General features: G+C 40.1%; 1 protein-coding gene and 1 long non-coding RNA gene across 2 annotated transcripts in view; both read left to right on the forward strand.

The window, feature by feature from the left end:
• The first annotated feature begins 215 nt into the window (after positions 1 to 215).
• On the forward strand, positions 216 to 11,906 carry LOC135322082 (uncharacterized). Its single transcript, XR_010382397.1, has 3 exons — positions 216 to 486; positions 2,324 to 2,415; positions 11,385 to 11,906. It is a non-coding gene; the product is annotated as an uncharacterized LOC135322082 (long non-coding RNA).
• Positions 11,907 to 18,158: 6,252 nt separating this feature from the next.
• The window catches only part of MGAT4D (MGAT4 family member D), a 40,971-nt gene continuing 34,033 nt past the window's right edge, over positions 18,159 to 25,096 (forward strand). The window contains exon 1 of the mRNA XM_031465637.2: positions 18,159 to 18,270. Coding sequence (XP_031321497.2) covers positions 18,177 to 18,270 — 94 coding nt within the window. The 5' untranslated portion in view covers positions 18,159 to 18,176. The remainder of the gene's footprint in view (positions 18,271 to 25,096) is intronic.

Consider the following 25,096-nt stretch of genomic DNA (forward strand, 5'->3'; position numbering starts at 1 on the left):
CCCGGAAGTCGGGGAGTGAGGCGGCGGGAACGCCTACCCGGGGACACGGTCCGCCCCACCCCGCTCCCCCGGCGTCTCCGATTGGCCCGAGCCCCACCAATCGCTAGCTCTGAAAGGATGTCCAGCTGCGTTGCCGCTACGCGCGTGCTCGGATTCTAGGGACGCCGACGATTGCCCTGGCAACGGCTGCCTGGAGGCACGCCCGGCCCCAAAGGTTGGTCTTCGGCAGAGCGGCTCTGTAGACTTTTCTGGACTTAAACTTCGGGTCGTTTGCGCAAGTTGAAACCGTGTACTGTTTCGAGACTCCAAGCACCGGAGAAGCGGCGGGGTGCTGTGTGTAGCTTTCACAGCTCCTGAGTTACAAAAGTTTTTCCACCTACATTTAATCTTCATTCTGTGAGAGAATTAGTACCAGTCCGACTTTATACGTAAGGACACGGAATTCATGTTGAATGACTTGCCCGTGGCTACTACGTGGCACATAAGGTGAGCCCTGTATGTTGAGTAGAGAAGTTTGGATTTTGTCCCATAATAATAAATATCTAATAGTTAATTCATTGAACATTTATTCCTTAACTAGTTATCTTTCTTGAAAAAGTAATTTATGCGCGTGATTTAAAAAAAATTCAACCTCAAACAGTACATTCTTTAACTCAAGTATATGCTGATTGCCTGTTATGCACCAGGCAGCATTCCAAAGGAATCATACACTAAATAAACACAAATATTTAGTATGTTAGATGGTGCTAAAGTAAGGGGTATAAGGGAGGGAGGGAGAGTTTTTACATAGCGTAGTCTGGGGAGTCTCCGTGGTAAGGTGACATCTGAGCAGTGTCCTGAATGGAAGTAAGGGAGTGAACCATAAGCGTATCCGGAGGAAGAGTATTCCAGACACTAGAATGGCAAGTGCAAAGGCCTTGAATCAGGAGCATACTTCATAAGTTGGAGGAATAGCAAGAAGGGCAGTGTGGCTGAAGGAGAAAGACCAAGAGAAGGGTAGAATGTAAGCACAAAGCTATTTTACACTGAAAAATAGCTTCTACCCACCCACACACAATTCCTGGTCCTTCAGCCTCCATGCTCAAAAGCAACCAGTATTAGTTCCTTTTTTTTATACCTCCAGGGACATGAAATCTGGACATACACTATAATAATAAAACATAGAATCTTAGATTTTGGAAGGAACTTAAAAATCATCTCATTAAATATTTTTATTATACATAAAAAGATTCCAAAAGGCAAAGTACACAGCCAATTTGGCAAATTAAGAAGTAGATATGAACTTCTATTTCAGAGGTCTCTCCATTATTACACAAGACCTTCATATAACAGAAAGTGAGGTGATTTTTTCATAGTATGATTATAGAACCTTTTTAGCTTTTCAGTGTGCAATACTGAGAGCAGGGGGTACAGAGAGGAACTCTTCTCCTTGTCTCCATGCTGCCTGTTGGCTCACTTCTATTCATGTTTTTCTCCAAGAGAAGAGAGTGCTCACCTGTTTGGTCAGAACCTGAGAAGTTGATTGAACTGTATTTATTGGAAGCAGGATCAGTGTACATTAAAATGTCATGTGCATATGACTTCCTCTTCTCTGTTCCATGAATTCATTTGCATGTAACTAGCAGATGTGTTAAACCTATCCTGTCCCTCTGGGAAGGCTGGCCTTCTCTTTCATTCTGTTTGGCTTTCTTCTTCCGTGTGGCTGGCTCAATGGTACTTAAATCCTAAGACTAGGATTCTGGCTTCAAGGAGAGGGTGGGATCTACTTAGGTCTCTGAACTAACTTGTGTGCTTTGACCAAGCCTTATCAGGTATACCTACATGGAAAACAAAGGCTATGGTATAATGGAGTTTGGTTATATTTTTGAGTAGCACTAAGAAATCTCTGCTTTCTTGAATTCCCTAACTAAACACCCAAGGCACTGTTGATTTTAGAAACTACTTAATGGAAACAGTTGTTTGGTATGACTGTTAATCAACAATTTGTTACAGTGTTCAGCATTTGATCCATAGAGGACCCAAATAAAATATCAATGCCCTCATTTGGACTGTGTGAAGTTTGGAATACAGCAAAGTTACACTGAGAAGGAAAACTGTACACTCCTTTCATGAACAGTGAAATGAATTACCTCTGTCGAAGCACTGAAAATACTAAGGACAGTGGCAACCCGATTGGTTTTATGATGACCCATGTTGCACTTCCCTGAAACTATGTTAGATACTGTGATTAGGGGGAACCCCTTGTGTAAGGACTCCCCATATACTTCTTTCAATGGGAGAACAAGGAAATACACAGAATGCCAAGGAATGTTTGTTCTTACAGCTACTAGTAATGGGCATTACCAGTGAAGAGGAACTTTCAGTTATGCAGAATTAAACTGATGTGCTGGCGTGAAGACAGTAACCAGACCAAAGGTAATAAATACTGAATCGGGCAGAACAGTTTATGTGATTTTTAAAAAAAGCAGGGGGATGAGAGGTAATAAATAAGCAGGAAATTTGACAGGGGCCCTACAGAGGATTTGTGGCACATTAACAATAATTGGGAGCAGGGAAACCTACTCTATCTAAATCTGATAGTTAACCTATCAGATCTGTTCCAATTATCCCAGCCTGGATGAGTTTAGAGTCAAGGATGCTGAAGATAAATAGGGAAATAAGGTGTAGCACAGGTAGTTATTTTAATACACCGATTAAGGTTGTAAGGGAAAAGGACGATTAACTTGAGGGTCAAGAAATCTTCAGTTGACCCCTGGTAGGAGGTCCAAGATTGTAGGATATAGTTAATGTCAAGTGGCAAAGGATAGTGTAAAACCCGTGAGGGATTACTAACGGTGATGCAAAATGTACCATAACATCATCAGAGAAATGGAAGGGCAATATTTAGGTATGAGGATTGAAGTTTAGGGCAAATGAAAATGGTATGGTAGGTAGCACCAGAGTCACCATGAAGCTGAAGATGGAGAAATAAAGAACTATCCATCCAGTTCTTGCCTTTACTGGAATATGTGAGTGGATGAATATATTAGAATGGATGTGGTGAAGGTCTTTGTCACTACCAGCTTAAAGCCAAATGCCTTTAAGAGACAGAGAAGTTTGTTCTTCATGTACTTTCAGTTGGACTTGCAAAATGGGAGCCCTGAGGATTGCTTGAGCCTTCCTTTGTAGTACATATCAGGCAGTGTCAGATTCAGGAAGGACACAGGAAATTTCCTCTCTCATTAGGAAACAATGGGATCAGGAGTGCCAATCTCCACCTCCTGTTAATCCTCTGTGGACCAGGAGAAAAGATCCTTGGAAGTAACTGCTCACTATCATGATTTAAACAGGGTAGTTCCCATGATTTAAATTAGTGTCTGTTGTGCCAAGCATTGTAAAAACTGTTTAAGAGGTTCAACAAGCTGACTGTGACTGGGATTTGTCTGTGATAGATTCGGTTATGCTATCTTCTTCTTTAAAGTTTACTTAACTATAGTTGATTTACAATGTTGTGTTGGTTTCAGGTGTATAGCTTCAGATTGTTTTCCATTATGGGTTATTACAAGATACAGTTTGAATACAATCTCATGTGCTATGCAGTTGTTTATCCACTTTACATATAGTGATGTGTATCTATTAATTCCATACTCCTAATTTATCCCTCCCCACCCCCTTCCCCCTGTGGTAACCATAAGTTTGTTTTCTATGTTTGTGAGTCCGTTTCTGTTTTGTAAATAAGTTCATTTGTACTATTTTTTAGATTTCAAATATAAGTGATATATAAATTTGTCTGACTTACTTCACTTAGTGTGATAATCTCTAGGTCCCTCCATGTTGTTGCAAATGGCATTATTTCATTCTTTTTTACAGCTGAGTAATGTGTGTGCATGTGTGTATATATATGTGTGTGTATATATATTTGTATGTTTGTATGTATATCACATCTTCTTTAACCATTCATCACATTTAGGTTGCTTCCACGTCTTGGCTATTATAAATAATGCTGCTATGAACATTGGGGTGCATATATCTTTTCAAATTAGAGTTTTCATCTTGTCCAGATATATGCCCAGGAGTGGGATTGTTGGATAGTATGGTAACTCTATTTTCAGTTTTTTAAGGAACCTCCAGACTGTTTTCCATAGTGGCTGCACCAGTTTACATTCTTATCCAACAGTGTAGGAGGGTTTCCTTTTGGCTAGGCTATCATCTTGATCTCACTCTCAGAGAGGTCAAGCACAGTTTGCTTGGACATGAGAAGGAATGTAATATATGTTTATGGTCCTTCCCCAAGGACGTCTGACCTCTCCAACTCACTGCTACAATTTGGTGAGACTGGATTTAGACATGATCACCATTAAAATTAAGTTAATTCATTATATTTATTATATTATGTTCATTCTCCTCTTATAAGGAGAAATTCAGTATATTTGAGAGCTGTCATGGCACATATAACTAGCCGAATGGTTAATCAATCCAGTTAAGATTGAAAGCTTAGCAAAATTAGTGAAATTTCTAAAGATAACTTTGGGCCAGGAGAAGTATTCTATGCATGGTAAATAATAAATTACTATCTCTCCAGGACCCTGCCAATAAAAAGGGGCAACACCTTGAAGGAATATTTGGCAATGAATATTCCTGAAAAATATATAATGAGTAGTAGCCCAAGGATGCCGCTGAGACCTTACTATTCTAATGCATTCACAGATAATTTTAGAAGTTTCAGACACCACAATCTGTCCAAATTGAAGGCTTTGAATGAAGTATAACACTGCCACCTCGTGGCGACCACTGGGATTTTTGGACTCAAAATGTTCCTAATGATGGCGCTAGAGAGCCCGTTTGCCAGTACGCTGCTGGGCTCTGACAAAAACAGTCCCCGTAACCTCAGAGCGGCAAATATTCTAAGATCTGAACCACCTAGGATATGATATGAGTGATATCAGAAAGAGGTTGCGGTAAAGAGGAAGCTGCACAACAAAATTCTCAAAAAAAAAAAAAATGGAATTCGTTTCAAGAGAGGTGTCCTGAGGAGTTAGAACACGTGAGCAGGTAGCACCTCTGCTTTCCAACCATTTCACGGTTCACTTCTGTTGTCTAAACCTCATGACTCTTTCCACTAAAATGTAATGAGTTTCTTGGTTTACCCATGAGAGGTCCTGTATAGTAGAACTTCAATATAAAAGTCAGCTACTCTTTGCTAGATGGACAGTAAAAACCCAGTCAAATAATGTTAAGGTAAGTTCAAGCAATGGGCAGAGTTGACAGCAGTGCACAAGACAGTGAGGGGAGATTTTAGTTCTTTGCTTCAGGGCTATGCTTGGACATTTAAAGAGTCATAGGCAGCAACCAACAGGGAAACCATGGTGAATGAGAGATAAAAATGCTTCCAGTATAGGGGATATAGCTGTTGAAACCCTTGTGGGACTTCCAACGGAGGAGCATAGTAGGTCACAAAGAAGGCCTCTCTGAGGACTGAGCTGGTTCAAGAAGGGTAATGGAATGCCAAGCTGATGCCCTGCCACTCTCTGGAAGTAGCCACCTGGATGACTTACACGGGTACAGTGGTGCCAACACCACGTTACTCTGGGTAGAATAATGACATATTCCACTTGTCTCTTACCTCAGACATGAACATGGTAAGAGACTGTTGAGTGCTAACAAAAACAACAAAAAAGTAGCCATTTGAAGGTGGCATTCGGAAAACTCTCTTGGGAACAGAGATCCAAGCATTTAAGCCAGTGAACTACATAGGATTACTATCTGCAGCCCCTAGAGGATTGAAATGAGTTTGATATTTATTCTATATTGGGTTAAAACTCAAACACTGTCAAGGGCTATTTGGTTCCCAGTCATCCATCTGTCTGGACCCAAGTGTGCATTCCTATATCCCAGTGTGTGGAAATGGGCCCCCTAAATCCCAACATGCTCTCTGTAAAGTAGTTGTTCAACTGATACTAAAATTGGTCATTGAAATACTATCGAAAATATAGTGTAAAGATATGAAGGGCTGGCTAGATCAGTTAGTTAACTGTGTGTTTTGTCCAAATGTGAGGAGTAGTGAAGTGGGAACGGTTCTAAAGTTTTTTGGGTACTGGAGATCCGTATGGTTCTGGCCATCAATTTCACCAAGCAATTCTCAGACACCAGCTGGGTGACCTCTAAGTTAACTCAATTCTGATACTATCTACCTGGAGTTAGTGTCAGATCCTACAAGTTAAGAGCTCCAAGACTGACAGCCCCCACCCCCACATACACAGATATTTCAGACACCAATCACGAGTCCAGGTTGTCACTCACTAGCATAGATTAGAGGTTGCAACGACCCCCTCCTTGGATTTGATTAATTTGCTAGAGCAGCTCACAGAACTCAGAGAAACATTTTATTTACTTGATTACCAGTTTATTCAAAGGATATAACTCAGGAACAGCCAGATGGAAGAGATGCATAGGGCAAGGCATGCGGAAAGGGCTCAGAGCTAGGCACGCCACTCTCCTGGAATCCCCACCTATTCATCAGCCTGGAAGCTCTCCAAACCCTGTCCTTTTTGGTTTTTATGGAGACTTCATTGCATAGGCATGATTGATGAAGTAATTGGCCCTTGGTGACTGAACTTAATCTCCAGACTCTCTCCCATCACTGGAAGTTGGTGGGGAGCGGGGTGGGACTGAAAGTTCCAACCCTCTAATCATGTGATTGGTTCTTCTGACAGCCTGACAGTAATTGGAACATTACCCAATGCCTTTGCTTCCAACAGTGGGTTCCTTTCCTACCCCATCTCGCTGATATTACTACTCTCCTGAATTATCTATTTATTGTTTCTCTGCTTCTTAGAATCGTTTTAAAAGTCAGTTTATGTATGTCCTTATGATATGCTGTTTAGTTTGTCTTGTTCCTGGACTTTCTAAAACTCTTACCTACTGACAGTCTTTATATGCCCTTCTAAATTCTCTTTGGTGTGATCAGAACCAGAAGTCTGTTACTTGCCACAGTCACCTTGCCAGCTGCGTTCTCATTACCTGCTGCCAGTGGGAGGCAGCTGTGCCAGACTGGAGTGCAGAAAGGATCTGACACTATCTCCAGGCAGCTGTGGTTATTTTTCTGCTTCTTTTCTAGGTACCCTATGCAGTCACCTATGTTGCTTTCTAGTTTTCATGGGGACCAGGACAATGCCTTGTCCTTGTCCCACTGCTCCCGGGGCTGGTGATATTCAGCCAGCCTACATGATGCTTTTGTGTGAATTAGTATAAAACGCTTCCTCGCTCTGAACAGACACAGTCCTGCACCCAAGTGCACTTGGGGCGAGTGCTGATTTCAGCCCTCCCCCAGGCAGGGCCCCTCTTGTAGGAGACAGCCAGCATTCCCATACCCAGCGATCCTGGGGCCGGGAATCTTATTTCAGGGTACCAACCTTCCTGGTAGTTATTTTCTGGTGCTGGCTGCACCTATCGGAACCTCCAAGCTGTCTCTTATTTCTAGATTCCCTATTCCTGTCCTCTACGTATCTGCTAGCCTCTGTGGATCAGTCAAAACTCAGTTACAGGTGATAGGAATCCCAGCTCAAACTTAATTAATTAGTGAAAGAAATGAATTGGCTCATGTAACTAAAATGGAAATAAACATAGATGTAGGCATGACTGAATCAGGTAGAATATCAAATGAAATCCTCTTAGCTCTGCTTTCAGTTTTGCATTGGCTTTATTCTCAGGCATGCTCTCCCTTCCTACTGGCAAGATGGCCCTAGACACTCTAGGCCTAGACTAGAAATTCTCATAACTGAGTCTCATTGACCAGCGTAAGTCAAGTGCTGAACTTATCTCCATGTGCAGGGTCATGAATATGGTGGGGCTACATGTAAGCCCTTTCCACAAAAACTAAGAGGAGAAGCTATTGCTTCCCAGATCAGTTATCTACTGCTGGAACACAAGCCATTCCTGATTTTGTGGCTTAAAACAATAATTTGTTCTCTCTTATAATGCAGGGGTTGGCTGGCTTCAGCCAGGCAGTTCTGCTGGTTTCCCATGGGGTCCCCCACACAGATGCATTCCGCTGGAGCACGATTAGTGCTGGAATGTCCAAGATGCCGCTCTCCACGTAGCCTCTAAGCATTCAGTCATCTGGCCTGGGCTTCCTTAGGGCATGGCATTTGGGATCTAAGAGGAAGCACACAAAAGCTGCCAGTCCTCTTAAAGCCGGCTCATGAGCTCCACAACATCCCTTGTGCTAATTTGACGACAATTTTGATGACAATATAGACAGTATAGTTATAAGGTGGGCCCAGAAGCTCCACTCTGCATGAGAGAAGCTGCAAGCAGAGATGGAAGGTTTGCTAAGGAAAACTGGAGTGTTCTTCCCAAGGGAAGGGCAATTAAAAAGAGAAAGACCACTCAAGTCCTTGTTGAACCATGTTGGACCATCTGACGCCCGCTACTTGTCTGTACCATATTCCTGTTTGTGTTCACATGGTTGTTGGACCGTGGGCTTTGCTTGCTGGAAGGGACACCCTCCATTTGCCTCCAGTTGGGCCTCTCAATTTAGGGAACAATCCTAGAAGCTCGATAGCTCTTTTTCTGTGAATCAGGCTAGTCTTTGTACCTTCAAGGGATATTAGAGACAAATTTTCATAAATATTGTTAACTTCTAGAATATAATGTCCAAGAGACATGATGGAATCATCCTCACTGGTGGCAGAGGAGGTGGGGTCTTTATTAAATATGTATCTTGGGATGGTTTAGGCAGAGAGGACAAACTTGGCAACCTGTTTTTCTAGGTCTAACCTATGACTCTATGGAAGGCTAATATGCAGTGATTCTCAAAGTGTGGTCCCTGGACCAGCAGCACGAATACCATCTGGGACTTGTTAGACATGCAAGTTCTGGGATCTCAGCCTTAACCTACTGAGTCAGAAACTCTGAGGCCCAGCAATCTGTGTCTAACCGGGCTTCCTGGTGATTCTTGTGCATGCTAAAGTTTGAGAAGAACACTGTCATAGATAACCCATTAAAGTCTCTTAGGGAACAGTCATTTTCCTGAATTGTGCTGAACAGATAGCACTCACCCCGGGTTCAGATGACTTACTCCCAAGTAACTTGAGAGAGAAAACAGGGGCCAGGACAACTGGCATTTTATCAAGAGTCATTGTCTTTCAGATTGTTTCCACCTTCAGGACCCTATATAGCTATGAGGCCAGAATCATCTGTCCCTACTAAGTTTATTTTCTGTGCTGATAGCAGTGTGAGACAACTGTTGAGACTGAGGTTGACTAAAGAGGCCTCAATGGCCGTAGCACTGGTAATACCCCCACAGGACACTCTTCCCCTTCCTGTAATTGTAGCAACTCTTTCTCTTTAGCCTGGCCATTCTCTGCTTCCCATGGCTGAATGTGACACTAATTTTAACAAACAAATCACAAAAGGGAAGCCTGAAGGCCTTTGAAAATGCTCCTGCATTCTTTATCTACTGGATGCCATGGAATGATACGTATTGTTGGCTCAAATGGAAGCAGGTAGCGAATGTAAGTGGTTGGTTGTGAATATAGCTTAGTTAGACCATGGGCTTCTGTTTCATTCAAAACCTCTGACCTGTAAATCACCCTGAAATGGACAGTGGGGAAAATACGAAAATGAGGAAGACACGCTCTTTCTCTTCTAGGGGTTCATAACATGGTAGAGGAAATAAAATACAGTTGACCCTTGAACAACATGAGTTTGAACTGTGCAGGTCCACTTACAAGTGGATTTTGGAATTTCCAATAGATAATGTGCTACAGTATGACAACATCTAAAGTTCCTCTGGTCTGCTGCTGTGGGAGGAACAGGGGCTACACAGGGCCATCTGTGAAGTTACCTTCCACTGCCCAGAGTGTCAATGCCCCTAAGTCCCACGTTGTTCAGGAGTCAACTGTACATGCACAACAATGAAACAGGTTGCAGATTGGGTCCTGAGAGATAACCCAAGTGCTATAAGAGTTCAAAGAGAATAGAGATTCCTTTAGACATAGGTGATCAGTGAAGGCTTAACAGAGGAAGTGGCATTTCAGCTGAGTCGTGAATATTTCATAGGTCAGAATATGAGTGTGTGTGGGCGGCAGCCCATGTTTGCCTGTGAAGAAGGCAGAGCCAAGAACCTTCAGGTGATACCTGTACCTCCAGCACCTGAGTCAGGGACTGGCACACAGCAAATGACCCACAAATATCACAGGTTCTGACTCAGACAAACACTAACTGACTAGCAAGGTTTTGGTTTTTCCTTTCTTTGGAAGAAAAGACTAAAGAAGTAACTGTATAAAATGTAAAAATTGATTGGAAGACACTTGCAGAATTCACAAACATTAAGATGGGAGAGCGAAGTGCTTTTTCTGAATCTTAAAAACATGGCATTTGGTGAATTTGAGTGGAGTGAACTTTTGAGTAGCACATGAGAGGCATATACACAGCTGGGATAGACAGAGGAGCCAGAGACCCAGATGAACCAGATGGCGTAAGGCCCTGGATTCCAGGCTAACACTTCTGACTTTTAATAGGGAGTCGCTGAAGGATCTCTGAGCAGAGTCTGCTGTGGGAAAAGTAATAATCAGAGTCAGTGAGAAAATCAGCACTGCTTCTGGTGATCACAATAGGAGAATGAAAATGCATTAAGCACTCAGATAATGACAGGAAAAATGCAGGCCAGTTTTGAATGTTATTCTATTGAACTCAAGCAACCTTGGACAGACACGACTCATCCCATCTACCGGTTGAGGAACCCAAGCTTTGAGAGGATTAAAAACCTTTTCAAACATTACACGGCTGGTGGATGGGCACTGTATCCTTTCCAACACTGTAAAAAAAGTTCCATATTTTAACATGGATAGTTTGTTTTCCTTTCTAATAATACTCTACTTCTTCTTCGTTATGCTGGTTTCTTGAACCCAGAAACTAGTAACTGACTTATTTGGAGGTGGGCAATATTCTGAGAAATATTATAATTTTGATTTTGGGGAAGTTGATGGGGCAGAGATGGATAGCAGACCACTGAAGATATGTAATCTCTTTCCAGAAAAAAGTGCTGATGGGAAGCAGTTGCCCATCCAGGACTACCTTACCCAGTTCTTTTACATCTGGTTCTTGCCAATAAAATTTGAGCAGAATTAAAAAATACAGTAAACCAGTGTATCTAACAAAAAGCAGACTCAACAGATATAGAGAACTAGTGGTTACTGGGGGAGAGAGGGAAGTCGGGAGGGGCCAGATAAGGGTAGGGGATTAAGAGGTATTAGATATAAAATAATCTACAAGGATACAGGGGAATATAGTCAACATGTTATGATAACTATAAATGGAGTATAACCTTTAAAAATTGTGAATCACTATATTGTACACCTGTTAGTTATATAATATTGACTCTACTTCAATTTTTTTTAAAGTGTGTTAACTCTGGTCCGAGTGTCTTCTCCACACACTTCTCCTCAGTCCCCCAGTGGAACAGAAAGGATTCCAAAACCCAAGAGGAGAGGGGAGCCACACACCAGTAGAGCCTGGGACTCAGCGATCACATGGAAAGCTGCTGGTCAGTCGACTGCTACTTGAGCAAGAATAAAACCTCGATTGTATTAAAATATTGAGGTTTAGGAATTCATTTCTTCCTGGAGTCAATCATAATTTAATTAATCAGTTGTTACTATATTTATATCATCATTACAAAGTAAATATAGCAGATATGAGGAAAATGTGTTTATGTGGATTTGTGGCTTGGATTATATAAAGATATGACTTATAATAGCATACAGTTTACAGCAAAATGCCAAAATGTACAGAAAAAAGAAAAGCAGTAAGCTGGCCTTTTCACTATTTGGATCTAAGAGTCTTGATGCAATTACAAAGTGTTTCTACAACCACAGAGTTTGTCACACAAAGCCTAAGTGTTTTGAATAAATGAATTATTCTTCCCTGCTTAGCATCATGGTCTCATTGGGTTTTCCAACAGAAATGAACTATGTGGATAAATTAAAGCACTCACTGTTCCTCCATTAGACCTCTTGGTTTTCTCTCTCTGATACCAATGAAAATCGAGTGATATTCAGAAGCAATTGGAGCCAAATTGAGAGATATTTAACAATTAGAAATTCTCATTTATTAAATTGCTTTCCTTTAGTTTAGCAGTATGAAAAATAACCCCAGGACTTTTTCTGGGCAAATGTGCTTGTTCGAGACAACCTGTTTACACTGAAGTTTTTCTTTATATATACAGTAGTGGCCTTGTAAGTGATTAAGATAATTAAGCTGAGCAGAATTTTGTTTGGCTCTCACTCAGCAGCTTTTCCTCCTCTGTTTCCCACGGTCCTTGTGGAAACAGATCTCCAGCTTCTGCCCACAACCAGCTCTTTTTTCCCCAGAGTGTGTCTATCTGGCATGGCAAAGAAACAAGGAGCCCTCTGTTCCCAGGCACCCAAGCACCAATGTCCTTCTCTAGACCATTATCCTCCTTAAACGCTGACACTAATGTGTAGAAGTATATTTCTTAGGACAACCACCAATAATTCAATCTGCTTTGAATCTATTCCTCCTTCAACCATTAGTTGTAACTTAGGCTCTTTTTGGGGACCCGTACCCCCAAGTACATATGGATATGTAGCAAAATGAAGGAATTCAGAGAAAGGGAAATCAGAGTGGTCTGGTGTAGTCACTTTTTTTTTTTTTAACATTTTTTATTGATTTATAAACATTTTACAATGTTGTGTCAAATTCCAGTGCAGAGCACAATTTTTCAGTTATACATGAACATATATAAATTCATTGTCATATTTTTTTCTCTGTGAGCTACCATAAGATCTTGTGTATATTTCCCTGTGCTATACAGTATAATCTTGTTTATCTATTCTACAATTTTGAAATCCCAGTCTATCCCTTCCCACCCTCCACCCCCTTGGCAACCACAAGTTTGTATTTTATGTCTATGAGTCTATTTCTGTTTTGTATTTATGCTTTGTTTTTTTTTGTTTTTGTTTTTGTTTTTTAAATTCCACATATGAGCGATCTCATATGGTATTTTTCTTTCTCTTTCTGGCTTACTTCACTTAGAATGACATTCTCCAGAAGCATCCATGTTGCTGCAAATGGTGTTATGCTGTCGGTTTTTATGGCTGAGTAGTATTCCATCGTATAAATATACCACCTCTACTTTAACTAGTCATCTGTTGATGGACATTTAGGCTGTTTCCATGTCTTGGCTATTGTAAATAGTGCTGCTATGAACATTGGGGTGCACGTGTCATTTTGAAGTAGGGTTCCTTCTGGATATATGCGTAGGAGCGGGATTCCTGGGTCATACGGTAAGTCTATTCCTAGTCTTTTGAGGAATCTCCACACTGTTTTCCATAGTGGCTGCACCAAACTGCATTCCCACCAGCAGTGAAGGAGGGTTCCCCATTATCCACAGCCTCTCCAGCATTTGTCATTTGTGGATTTTTGAATGATGGCCATTCTGACTGGTGTGAGGTGATACCTCACTGTAGTTTTGATTTGCATTTCTCTGATACTTAGTGATATTAAGCATTTTTTTCATGTGCTTATTGATCATTTGTATGTCTTCCTTGGAGAATTGCTTGTTTAGTTCTTTTGCCCATTTTTGGATTGTGTTGTTTGGTTGTTTCTTATTAAGTCGTACGAGCTGCTTATATATTCTGGAGATCAAGCTTTTGTCAGTTTCATTTGCAAAAATTTTCTCCCATTCCGTAGGTTGTCTTTTTGTTTTACTTATGGGTTCCTTTGCTGTGCAGAAGCTTGTAAGTTTCATTAGGTCCCATTTGTTTATTCTTGCTTTTATTTCTTCTAGGAGAAAATTTTTGAGATGTATGTCAGATAATGTTTTGCCTATGTTTTCCTCTAGGAGGTTTCCTGTATCTTGTCTTATGTTTAAGTCTTTGATCCATTTTGAGTTGATTTTTGTGTATGGTGTAAGGGAGTGTTCTAGCTTCATTGTTTTACATGCTGCTCTCCAGTTTTCACAACACCATTTGCTGAGGAGACTGTCTTTATTCCATTGTATATTCTTGCCTCCTTTGTTGAAGATTAGTTGACCAAAAATTTGTGGGTTCATTTCTGGGCTCTCTATACTGTTCCATTGGTCTATATGTCTGTTTTTGTACCAATACCATGCTGTCTTGATGACTGTAGCTCTATAGTAATGTCTGAAGTCTGGGAGAGTTATTCCTCCAGCCTCTTTCTTTCTCTTCAGTAATGCTTTGGCAATTCTAGTTCTTTGATGGTTCCATATAAATTTGATTATGATTTGTTCTAGTTCTGTGAAATATGTCCTGGGTAATTTGATAGTGATTGCATTAAATCTGTAGATTGCCTTGGGCAGTGTGACCATTTTAACAATATTGATTCTTCCAATCCAAGAGCATGGGATATCCTTCCATTTTTTAAAGTCTTCTTTAATTTCCTTCATCAATGGTTTATAGTCTTCTGTGTATAATTCTTTCACCTCCTTGGTTAGATTTATTCCTAGGTATTTTATTACTTTGGGTGCTATTTTAAAGGGGATTTTTTCTTTACTTTCTTTTTCTGTTGATTCATCATTAGTGTAAAGAAATGCAACTGATTTTTGAACGTTAATCTTGTAACCTGCTACCTTGCTGAATTCTTCGATCAGCTCTAGTAGTTTTTGTGTGGACCTTTTAGGGTTTTCTATATATAGTAACATGTCGTCGGCATATAGTGACACTTTTACCTCTTCTTTTCCAATTTGGATCCCTTTTATTTCTCTCTCTTGCCTGATTGCTGTGGCTAGGACTTCCAAGACTATGTTGAATAGGAGTGGTGATAGTGAGCATCCTTGTCTTGTCCCAGATTTTAGTGGGAAGCTTTTGAGTTTTTCACCATTGAGTACTATGCTGGCTGTAGGTTTGTCATATATAGCTTTTATTATGTTGAGATATGTTCCCTCTATACCCACTTTGGTAAGAGTTTTTATCATAAATGGGTGTTGAATTTTATCAAATGCTTTTTCTGCATCGATTGAGATGATCATGTGGTTTTTGTCCTTTCTCTTGTCGATGTGATGTATTACATTGATTGATTTGCATATGTTGAACCACCCTTGTGTCCCTGGGATGAACCCCACTTGGCCATGATGTATAATCTTTTTCATGTGTTGTTGGATTCTATTTGCTAATATTCTGGTGAGGATTTTTGCATCTTTGTTCATCAGTGATATTGGCCTATAATTCTCTTTTTGGGTAGTGTCTTTGCCTGGTTTTGGTATCAGGGTGATGGTGGCTTCATAGAATGAGTTTAGGAGTATTCCCTCCTTTTCAATCTTCTGGAAGAGTTTGAGAAAGACTGGTATGAGTTCTTCTTTGTATGTTTTGTAGAATTCCCCGGTGAAGCTGTCTGGTCCTGGACTTTTATTTGTAGGGAGGTTTTTTTATTGCTATTTCGATTTCATTTCTAGTGATCAGTTTGTTCAAGTGGTCAGTTTCTTCTTGATTCAGTCTTGGTGGACAGTATGTTTCCAGAAACGTGTCCATCTCCTCTAGGTTATCCAGTTTGGTTCCATATAGTTTTTCATAATATTCTCGTGTGATACTCTGCATTTCTATTTTATGTTGTAATTTCTCCATTATCCTTTCTTATTTTGCTAATTTGTGCTCTCTTTTTTTTCTTCTTTGTGAGTTTGGCCAGAGGTTTGTCGATTTTATTTAGTTTTTAAAAAAACCAGCTTTTGGTTTGATTGATTTTTTTCTATGGTTTTTTAATCTGTATTTTATTTATTTCATCCCTAATCTTTATAATTTCCTTCCTTCTGCTGCCTTTTGGGGTCTTTTGTTCTTTTTCTAGTTCATTCAGCTGGTGGGTTAAATTGTTTATTTGAGATTGTTCTTTTTTGAGGAAGGCCTGTATCGCTATAAACTTCCCTCTTAGCACAGCCTTTGCTGCATCCCATAAATTTTGTATGGTTGTTCTTTCATTTTCATTTGTCTCAAGGTATTTTTTAATTTCAGCTTTGATTTCCTCATTGACCCATTGGTTTTTTAATAACATATTGTTTAATCTCCATGCTTTCCTTTTGTTTCTGTTGTAATCACGTTTTTATTCACAAAACAGATAAAACTTGAGTGAGACCTTGAGATGTGGAAAGAATTGAATGGTCAGGGAGAAGGCTGGGCCTCCTGGGCAGAGGGTAGACATCAAGAGAGAAGGCACAGAAAGAGAAGAGTGAACATGACATGTTCAGGGTGGAATAAAGAAGAGAGTCTGGGAGGTCTTTGAGGCATGTAAGGGAGTATTGGGAAATAATCTTGAGAAAGCAGAGAGCAGTCTGATGGATTGAACTTTATCATCCAGGAAGAATGGAGCTGCTTAAACAAGAGTCACAGCTAATGCTAGTGAACTGGGAAGATTTCCTGGGATTGGAGTGAAGAGTGGTCTGCAGTGGGTAAATGCTGCAGACAGTACTACCAGTTTGAGTATCATCATAAGAATCTGGGGAATGGGGTAGCAGAGAGCAAGAGAAATGCAAGTCTGGAAAATGAGACATTGCAAAGGAGGGATGTAAAGATTTATAAATGATGGGATACAATGAAAAAGAGTAAATCGATCAGAAGAACGGTGGTGCCATTGATAAAAGTTGAAGGACTCTGGGAAGATAGCTGGTTTGGGGAGGAAGTTTGGCCATCTTGAGTTTAATGTGGGACATCCAAGCAGAAGTGTTGAGATGGCCTCAGAAAATGTAAACCTGGAGTTCAAGTAAGAGAGCAGTGGAATACTGATTTGGAGATACTTTTGTGCTTCCTTCCCCCACCTCAATCTGCTAGAGTAGATCTTTCTCCACCCTGCTTCATACCCCAGGAGGAAGGTTCGTATGATCCAGTACCTCAAGCTGAAATCCCTTTCCCTCTGGCTTCCAATAGGGCCTAACCAATGGAAAGCATTGGCAAGAGACTGAAGAGATGAAGGAGAATAAAGTTGAAGTATTTATTCCTCCCATTTCCTCTTTTAGGCTCTGGCTGGGTCACTGCTCAACTGAAGGCCACAGCTCCAGGCTGTTAGCTCATGAGAAAATACAGCTTATATTGGCATCCTCAGGCTGGCATTGTATTCAATGTATTCAAATCTTTTCTCTTCTCCTGGGGCCAGAAACTAGGCCAGCCAGTGGTGCAGTGCTGATTTGAAGTAGAATGCTTGTTACCAGACACTGCCAGGGAGTCCTAAGTAAGAAGAGCAATCAGAGCAGAGAAGCCAGATAACAAACCATGTTCAAGCTGCCAGAAGAGAGTATCACCCTACTGACGTTCAGCCTTGGGTAAAGGTCTGAGAAACTGACCCCTCGAACTTGGCTTGGGTTGCCGCTCACCAACAACTTTACAACATAGCATTTTGGCATTTATATAGTTTAATTTTTATTTATAACTCTTTTCTTTCACAAAGTTGACTCCCTGCTCCTTTCCTGGGGGAGGGACTACCAAAAAATTAAAAAATAAAGGTAAGGGGATTAAGCTGAAGGTTTCAGCTTGCCGCCCTCCCCACCCCCCAACCCCCAACACACACACACACACACACACACACACACACACACACACACACACACACACACACAGTCTCCTAAGTCATTTGGGCATTTGATAGCTACCATTTAAGACTAGTAACCTTCAAGTAAAGACATTTTCTTTAGGCACTTCTCATCTATGGACAAGGTTTGTAGAGGAACCGCTTTCAGCTGTGCAACCTGCAGCAAGTAGCTCACTTCATTGTGGCTCAATTTACAATGCTATTGTTATCTTCATTTTATGCTTAAAAAAAAAAAAACTGGCAAGTTGTGAGGGCTTGAGATAATACATGCAAACTGTTTAGCCCAGAGTCTGGCACAGGAATCTCTTCCTATTTCAGGACAATAAAGTTACTGAGCCACTCACCTCGAGCCAGGCAGTGGGGAGCTTTCCCATAGTTTATCTCTTTTAATAGCGGGTCTGGCGAGTGGTTCAGGAGTCTAAGGGCTGAGCCATAGGAGAGGAGGCAAATGGTGCCGAAGTTCTGTGATGGGAGCTCCTAGAGGGCGTGCATGATGGAGTCCCCGGCCGCACAGGGGAGGGGGGGCGCGGGGGCGCGCGTCCCGGGGCACAGGCGCGGCGCGTGCCCGTCCTCCACGGCGCCGACGCTGCGTGTCTGCTCCGCCCCGAGCTCCGCTGCCGGCTCCCGCCCGCCCGGACAGCTTAATGAGGACCAGGCACGTGAACTTGTTGATAGCGCTCGTCGCCGTTGTGCTCTTCAGTTTCTCCTGCTTCTGCATCTCCAGGATGACTCAAACCAGTTAAGTGGCGTGTGGCTTCTCCCGCCTCCTTTCTCGCCTCCCGGGCTTCAGGGCTCCGGGACTGCTGAGGCGAGGCTGCCGGGTCGGAGAAAAGGGGGCGACATGGGAACCTGGCGGCTGTCGCCCGCTCTCTTGTTAGAGGCTCTCACATGTAGCCCTCCACGCCCTTTTCCGGCAGCAGTTAAGCTGTAACGGGCGCCCCTGGTCTCCTGGGCGGCGCTGACCCCCGCCCCGTGCTCGCGCTAACGGCTTGGCCTGCCGTTAGGGGTTGGGGGGCTTCCTGGCCATCTCTTGGCCCAGGCGCTCTTTTTCCCTCCAAAGGTTCATGGATCCATTCAGGGCCCAGCTTTTGCCCTACTTTTTCATCGTTTCCAGAAACATGTGAAAGTCTGACTCCAGGAACTCCTCTTATGCAGCCAGCATCTTTCCTTTTTCCTCTTTCCTATTCTACATTGTATTTTTGAGCAGTATTTCAAGGCTCCCTAAAGTTTTTTGTTTGTTTTGTTTTTTTGAGAAGTTGAAAAGGGGCAAGGTGACGGAGAGAGACAGAATCAACAATTTATAGCACTGGTGTAGCACCTGAACTTTCTTCCATGGACAACTGGGAAACGCACCACAGTTTTATTGCTGTTTGTAGGGTTGCCAATTTAGCAAATGAAAATAGAGGTTGCCCAGTTAAATCTGAATTTCAGATGAACAGCGAATAAGTTTTAAGTATGAAAATTGCATAGGATATATTTATACTAAAAAAGTTGTTTTTCTGAAATTCAAAATTAACTAGGTTTCCTGTATTTTGTCTTTCGACTCTAGTCCATATTAAGCATTGTAGCATTCATATAGTTGAATTTTGAATTTAAGACTTAGGAATCCTGTAAATATATTAACCCAGCCTTCCAAGATTGTCGTCAGGTTGTTTTCCGTTAAATTTTCGTTATTCTTGTTAAACACCTTCATGACTCAGAATGCACACAAAATAATCTTGCTAGTAGCATGGAGGATCAACTTTGGAGGTAGCTTTAGTTCTTTAATTAATGTTTATGTCGTCTGCTTAATGTTAAAATTATGTTTTAGTCCTCTAATACTAAATTTTGTCATGTACACACAATATCAAAAATTTATCTCATTTGTTTCAAAGCCCAGAAACGTATATTTATTTATCTGATTTATACTACTAATTTCAATCATTTAATACACTTTTATTCTTCTTCATTTCCTATAAAAACATTAACCAAATATGTTTTTCTTTTAGAACAGTTAACGTGCACTTTTATAACAAAAAATAAACTGTTACTCATAATTAGAAAGCAAAAATAAACTTATTTTTCTAGTAATTTTGGATGGCAATTTAGATTGGTAACCTTAGAAGGCATTTAATACAGTTAGTATTCTTATAATGAAACTGTAGACTTTTGAGATATATACAATCACTTTGATGTGTTTTCCAGTTATGGCCAGGAGTTTGGTTCCTCAAAGCGTTTATATTCCTGTCATTCGTATGTTCAAGTTTGGAAAATGAGGTACTGTTCTTGAGAATACACTACTCTTAAAAGAGCAGTTAAAACAGGATTTTCGTTTTCTATGTATGTGATTCTGTGGAATCTAGCTCTAAAATAATTAGGAAATCAATTCTAATACTATAATGATGTTTATGCTGCAGAGCTTACCTGTGTACTCCATGTTTTTCTTTTGTATGTATAACATTTTTAAAAATTGAAAGAATTTGTATAATGAGATTACAAAAGCAAGAAAACTGAAATGATAGGAGGCATATAGTATTCAGTTCAGCTGAGAATATAGAAACGATCGATCTTTTGCAAAAAGCTTTTAAAATGAAGACTAATACTCTTATACACATGCGAAATCGATTTATTAAAGCTTTCAACTTGTTGGGATATAAATGTGAATAACTTATTTTTCCAATAATTGACCATATGTGTTCTATCAAACACCCTCTTCTGATAACCACAGGTTCATAGTAATATTGAAGACCTCTTTTGGTCACTTCTGGATATTCCAAGAGTTTCATTCCTGTTTTTAAAGACTCTGTCCCACTCTTTTTAAAATTTTTCATCTCATAGTCAATTAAAAGCTTTGTCTTCCTTTCCCTACTGGACAGGGACAGGCTAGACTTGTGGTTCTAAGAAATGCAATGGCAGGAGAGGAAAAAAGTCTGTTTTCAGACATTTCCCCTTGTTTGGTGTAAAACTTCCCAAACCTTACTAGTTTAAAAAAAATCATTTTTTTTAAACTCTTGATTTAGTAATCAGAAATTCAGGAAGGGCTCTGCTGCGTTTTGTGATCTGCATGGTGTCAGCTGGAGCACTTGGGGCTGGAGGATCTTCCAAGAAGATTTCTCAGAATATTCTTGATAACATTTAAAAATAATTTTTCATTAACAGTGATAAAGATGTTGTATATTCAAATCAGTGGAGCATTTTACAGTAGATTAATTTTAGAACATAAATTGAGCAAAAGAAGTAAATACATAAAAGAATAAAAATACATGTGTTTTATTTATTAATGTCTAAAACCAAATATGAGTCAGCTTGCAGAACTGGTAAAACTTTAAAGAAGAACAACACATTGTTAATACAAAATTCAGAATTCCACTTATTTGGGAGTGGGGAGGAAGGGGAATTTGACTTTGGAAGGAGATAGATAAAATATCTAAGGCTAGGGTAGTAGAAGTTTCATAGATGTTCATTTTTATTATTGTCTTTCAAACTTTTATATACTGTAAAAAATTAATAAATAGAAATCTCAGTTAAATAGAGGTGACCAAAAGGGAGGGCTCTCATACCCTGTGACAATAGTAGAGCCTGACAGGAAGAAGGAAGATTCCTCTTTTTTCCTGGCAAGGACTCAGTCAATGGAAAGCCACAGACCCTTTGTTTACTACTGCCCTCCCAACTACCTTTCCCCTCTATAAAAGCATGCTCCTTCCTTTTCTGTGGGGGGACTTGGCACATGGTTTGCAATGGCTGTAGACTCTGAATTGCAATTCTCTGCCGATACTGAATAAATGGCCCCCCTCCTTTTTTTCTTTCTTTTTTTTTGCTAGAGAAATAACTAGCAGTCTGTTTGTTTTAGGTCATCAATACTCTTTGTAATGTTGAAATATTTCACCATAAAACAAACACATAGAGGAACCATTTGTAGGAAGTTTAAAGGGTGTGGTATATAGTTTATAGGGTGTGGTATATGATTTGATTATTGCAAAGTATACGTGGAGGGGTGTAATCTGGCAGCTTCCTCTGCTAACAATTACCTCAGATATTCTTTTTTTGGAACTATATTGAGTATACAAATAAATGAATAATATGTTTAAAGTGGGCCAATATTTGAACTCAATGCTGTTTCCCCTCCTTTCTATCCCCTGAGTTAAGGACTTGCTTTCCCCTTGATACACCATACTATTTTATACTTATGCATTTATGTTGTTGTTTTCTTAGCCTGGAATGCCCTTTTCTGCTCTTTGCTGTATGCAAAATTCTATATATTCTTCGAATTCTCAAATATTCCCTCTTCTCTGAAACCTTTCCCATCACCCTCCCGACTCTTTAGTCCCGCTTAAGAATTAATCATTCCTACCTCCCTTTGCCTGTGGCACTTGAGGATAGTTCCATTTTAACAATTACTTTATAATTAATTGTTTAAATATATGCTCCTTTCTCTCATCCCTTGCAGCCTGATTGTCAGTTAATTTTGGGCAGAAACTTGACTTTATCCATGTTTGTTCACCTATCACACAACACAGTGAGTGACACATGGTGAATATTAAATGGAGGAAAGCATGACTTCCACAGCTTGCTTCTCATTGCTGCAGGTGTTTAGTCAATGAAATAGTGTGAAAAGTCAGGTCACGGCCGTACTATATGGGGCCTCCTGTATTAAGGCAAGTGTTTTGATTTTATCCAGTAAGCACCCAGGGAATCTTTTAAAGCCTCTGAGCAGTGTTTCCAGAAGATTAATTGTGGATTGGAGGTGAGAGACTAATTAAGAGGCAATTATAACAGTGCATCTAGAGGCAATAAAGACTTGAACTATGGTAAAGTGAATGATGAGAAAGATAAAATAGTTAAAGGGGTCTTTGATGGTGCTTCTCAAGTTTTAACGTGCATACCAATCACCTGTGAATCTTATTAAAATACAGATTCTGACTCAGTAGGTCTGGGGTGAGGCCTGAGATCCTGCATTTCTAATGAGCTTGCAGCTGGTGCCACAGACCTATGCTGTCCCATATGGTCATCCCTAGTCAAGTGGTTATCAAGCACTTGAAATACAGTTAGTACAACTGGGGAACTAAGTTATTTTATTTTATTTTATTTTATTTTATTTTATTTTATTTTATTTTATTTTATTTTATTTTATGTACCTTGAATTTTAAAATGGAAGCAGTACAAAATATTTCTCCATTAAGCAAAATTTTATTGTTTTGGTAAGACTGCATTTTTACTGTAACTATCAAATTTGAGCATCTGAGTTAAGATATACCAGAAAAGTATAAAATATACACAGAATTTAGAATACTTAGAACAAAAAAGCTATTCTATTAATTATGTTGATTACATGTTGAAAAATATTTTAGATATATTGATTACATTACTTATACTATTTACAATTACTTTTATTTGTTTCTATTTGGTTTTTTTTTAATGTGGCTACTAGAAAATTTTAAATTACAAATGTGGTTTGCATTTTATTTACACTGGGGAACAGTGCCTTGGACCTCTGCTATGAGAAGCAAAGGTCAGTGGTACTTGAGATCTTACCTGGCCCCCTTTTTATGGGTGGAAGTGACATTGGCCCATTGTACACATGGGCCGGTGTTTGTTTTCACAGTTGCGCTACAGTTGACTCAAAACACCTAATTTTTCAAACTTTTGCAAAATAATTTTGTATCATTTCATCCTCACGAAATACCTGAGTGAATATGCAAGTAATATGTTTTAAATAGAACACTTATGAATTATCAGGTAAAAATGTACAAGAAGCAGATACACGACTAGAGATTATGTCCTTTATTATTTTAGTATAGTTGTTTCTGAAAATACTACTTCCTCTAGAGAAAACTCTTCTCATGTTTACCAAATTGATCCCTCAAGGACTGACTTACATTGTGGAAGTCCAGATATGTTGCATCATCCATGATATATCAACTCCAAACACATGACCCATTTTGCAAAGAGAACATTACCCTGGAAACCCCAATAACATAGGGCTATACTGGCTAAACCACACCCACTGTAAAAATTTTAAGCATCATCAAATAGTATTCACCGCATGAATATTCAAGATTTACCTGGGATAGTTGCAGTTCTTTTGATTAAAGCGTGGTGCAGTTTTAGAACCATTCACATCAGTTCCTATTTGGGCAAATCCATTTATTCATTAATTTGTTTATTCATTCATTCTGCATATGTTTGTGTAGAAGCTGTATCCCTGCCATTGTTTCAGGCATTGGGAATTTTGTATAAAAAAAACTAGAGTTCTTGGTGTTCTCAAGCTGAAATTCCAGAGTGCTCTGGAGAGAGACATAAAAATGGTAAATATGTAATAGAAGTCAGGGAGTGATAAGTGATCTGAAAAAGAAAAAGAAGAGAGGGAGAGTGCTCTGTTTCACGTAGGGTGGCAAGGTAGGCTTCTCTGAGTAGGTAAAGTTTTTGCAGAAAACTGAATGAAATTAAGGAGCGCTGACCGGATCTGTATCTGGGGGGTGAGCTGAGAACACTGCAAAAGCTGAAGTGCTGAGGTGGGAGAGTGGCTGGCGTGAGGAACAGCATGGAGCCCGTGTGGCTGGAGCTGCCCCCCAGAGTGAGGTAGGAGGGGTGGGGGATGAGGCAGAGAGAGCCAAGGCCCCGGGCAGGTAGGCTCTGGCATAGTGAGGGCTTTGGCAGTTTGTCTAAGTGTGATGGGAAATCTCTGGAGGGTTTTGAGCAGGGCACTGGCATCATCCAGCCTTTGGCACAGGTTGCACATATGTGTGTTCTTGTTCCTAAAAGGCAGATGAGTGAAAAAATATTAAATGTTTCAGCTCAAACATATCATCATTCCTTTCATGTTTTTATATTTTACCCTAATTAAAACAATCCATCTGGAATTTATTGTCTTCCAACCAGTGAATTTATTTTTATTCCACCCAAAATTGACAGCCAATTTCTGTGCTTTCCTTGTGAATAATAATATAATTTCCCATATTCTTGAGTCTCTGAATAGTTTTTTCTGTATATATTTTGATGTTTCACTATCTAACAGTTACTTTGTTTTCATCATAGATTATGCCTTTTTCAACATAAAATGAACCACTGTACCTAACCTAATGTTTTTTTTCCCTCTGCATTATTATATTTGACATTTATATGCCAAAGCAGGAGGGGAAAAGTAAGCACAGTCTAGAACCACATAAAGCTAAACATTAATAGTGGTTCTCTTTGAGCAGTGGGATAACAATGGATTTTTTTTTTCTTTTCTGTGTTGTTTTCTAAAATTTTAACCCAGGTATTGCTTCTCTAATTAGATGTTCCATATTTTAACAAAGCAACTGAGGTTGGAAGCCACTTTGTGCCCTCATTTTTTCTGAGCCATGTATTTGCCACACATTTGGATGCCCCTCTGGCCCTGCTCCCTTTCCTGTGTGCCGATCCAGATTGAACACCAGATTAGAAATCTAGAGTCACACCGGAAGTCTAGCAGGGGTTCTAATCTCTTCGCTCTCAGACAGTTGCTGAGTCTTTCCAAGAAGAGATCTCAGACATCTCTCATATCCATCTCCTGCTTCCTGATCCTTTCTACTCTGGTTTATTCTTTATCATCTCTCACTTGGAA

Source organism: Camelus dromedarius, chromosome 1 (assembly GCF_036321535.1).
Source record: "Camelus dromedarius isolate mCamDro1 chromosome 1, mCamDro1.pat, whole genome shotgun sequence".
NCBI classification, from domain to species: domain Eukaryota; kingdom Metazoa; phylum Chordata; class Mammalia; order Artiodactyla; family Camelidae; genus Camelus; species Camelus dromedarius.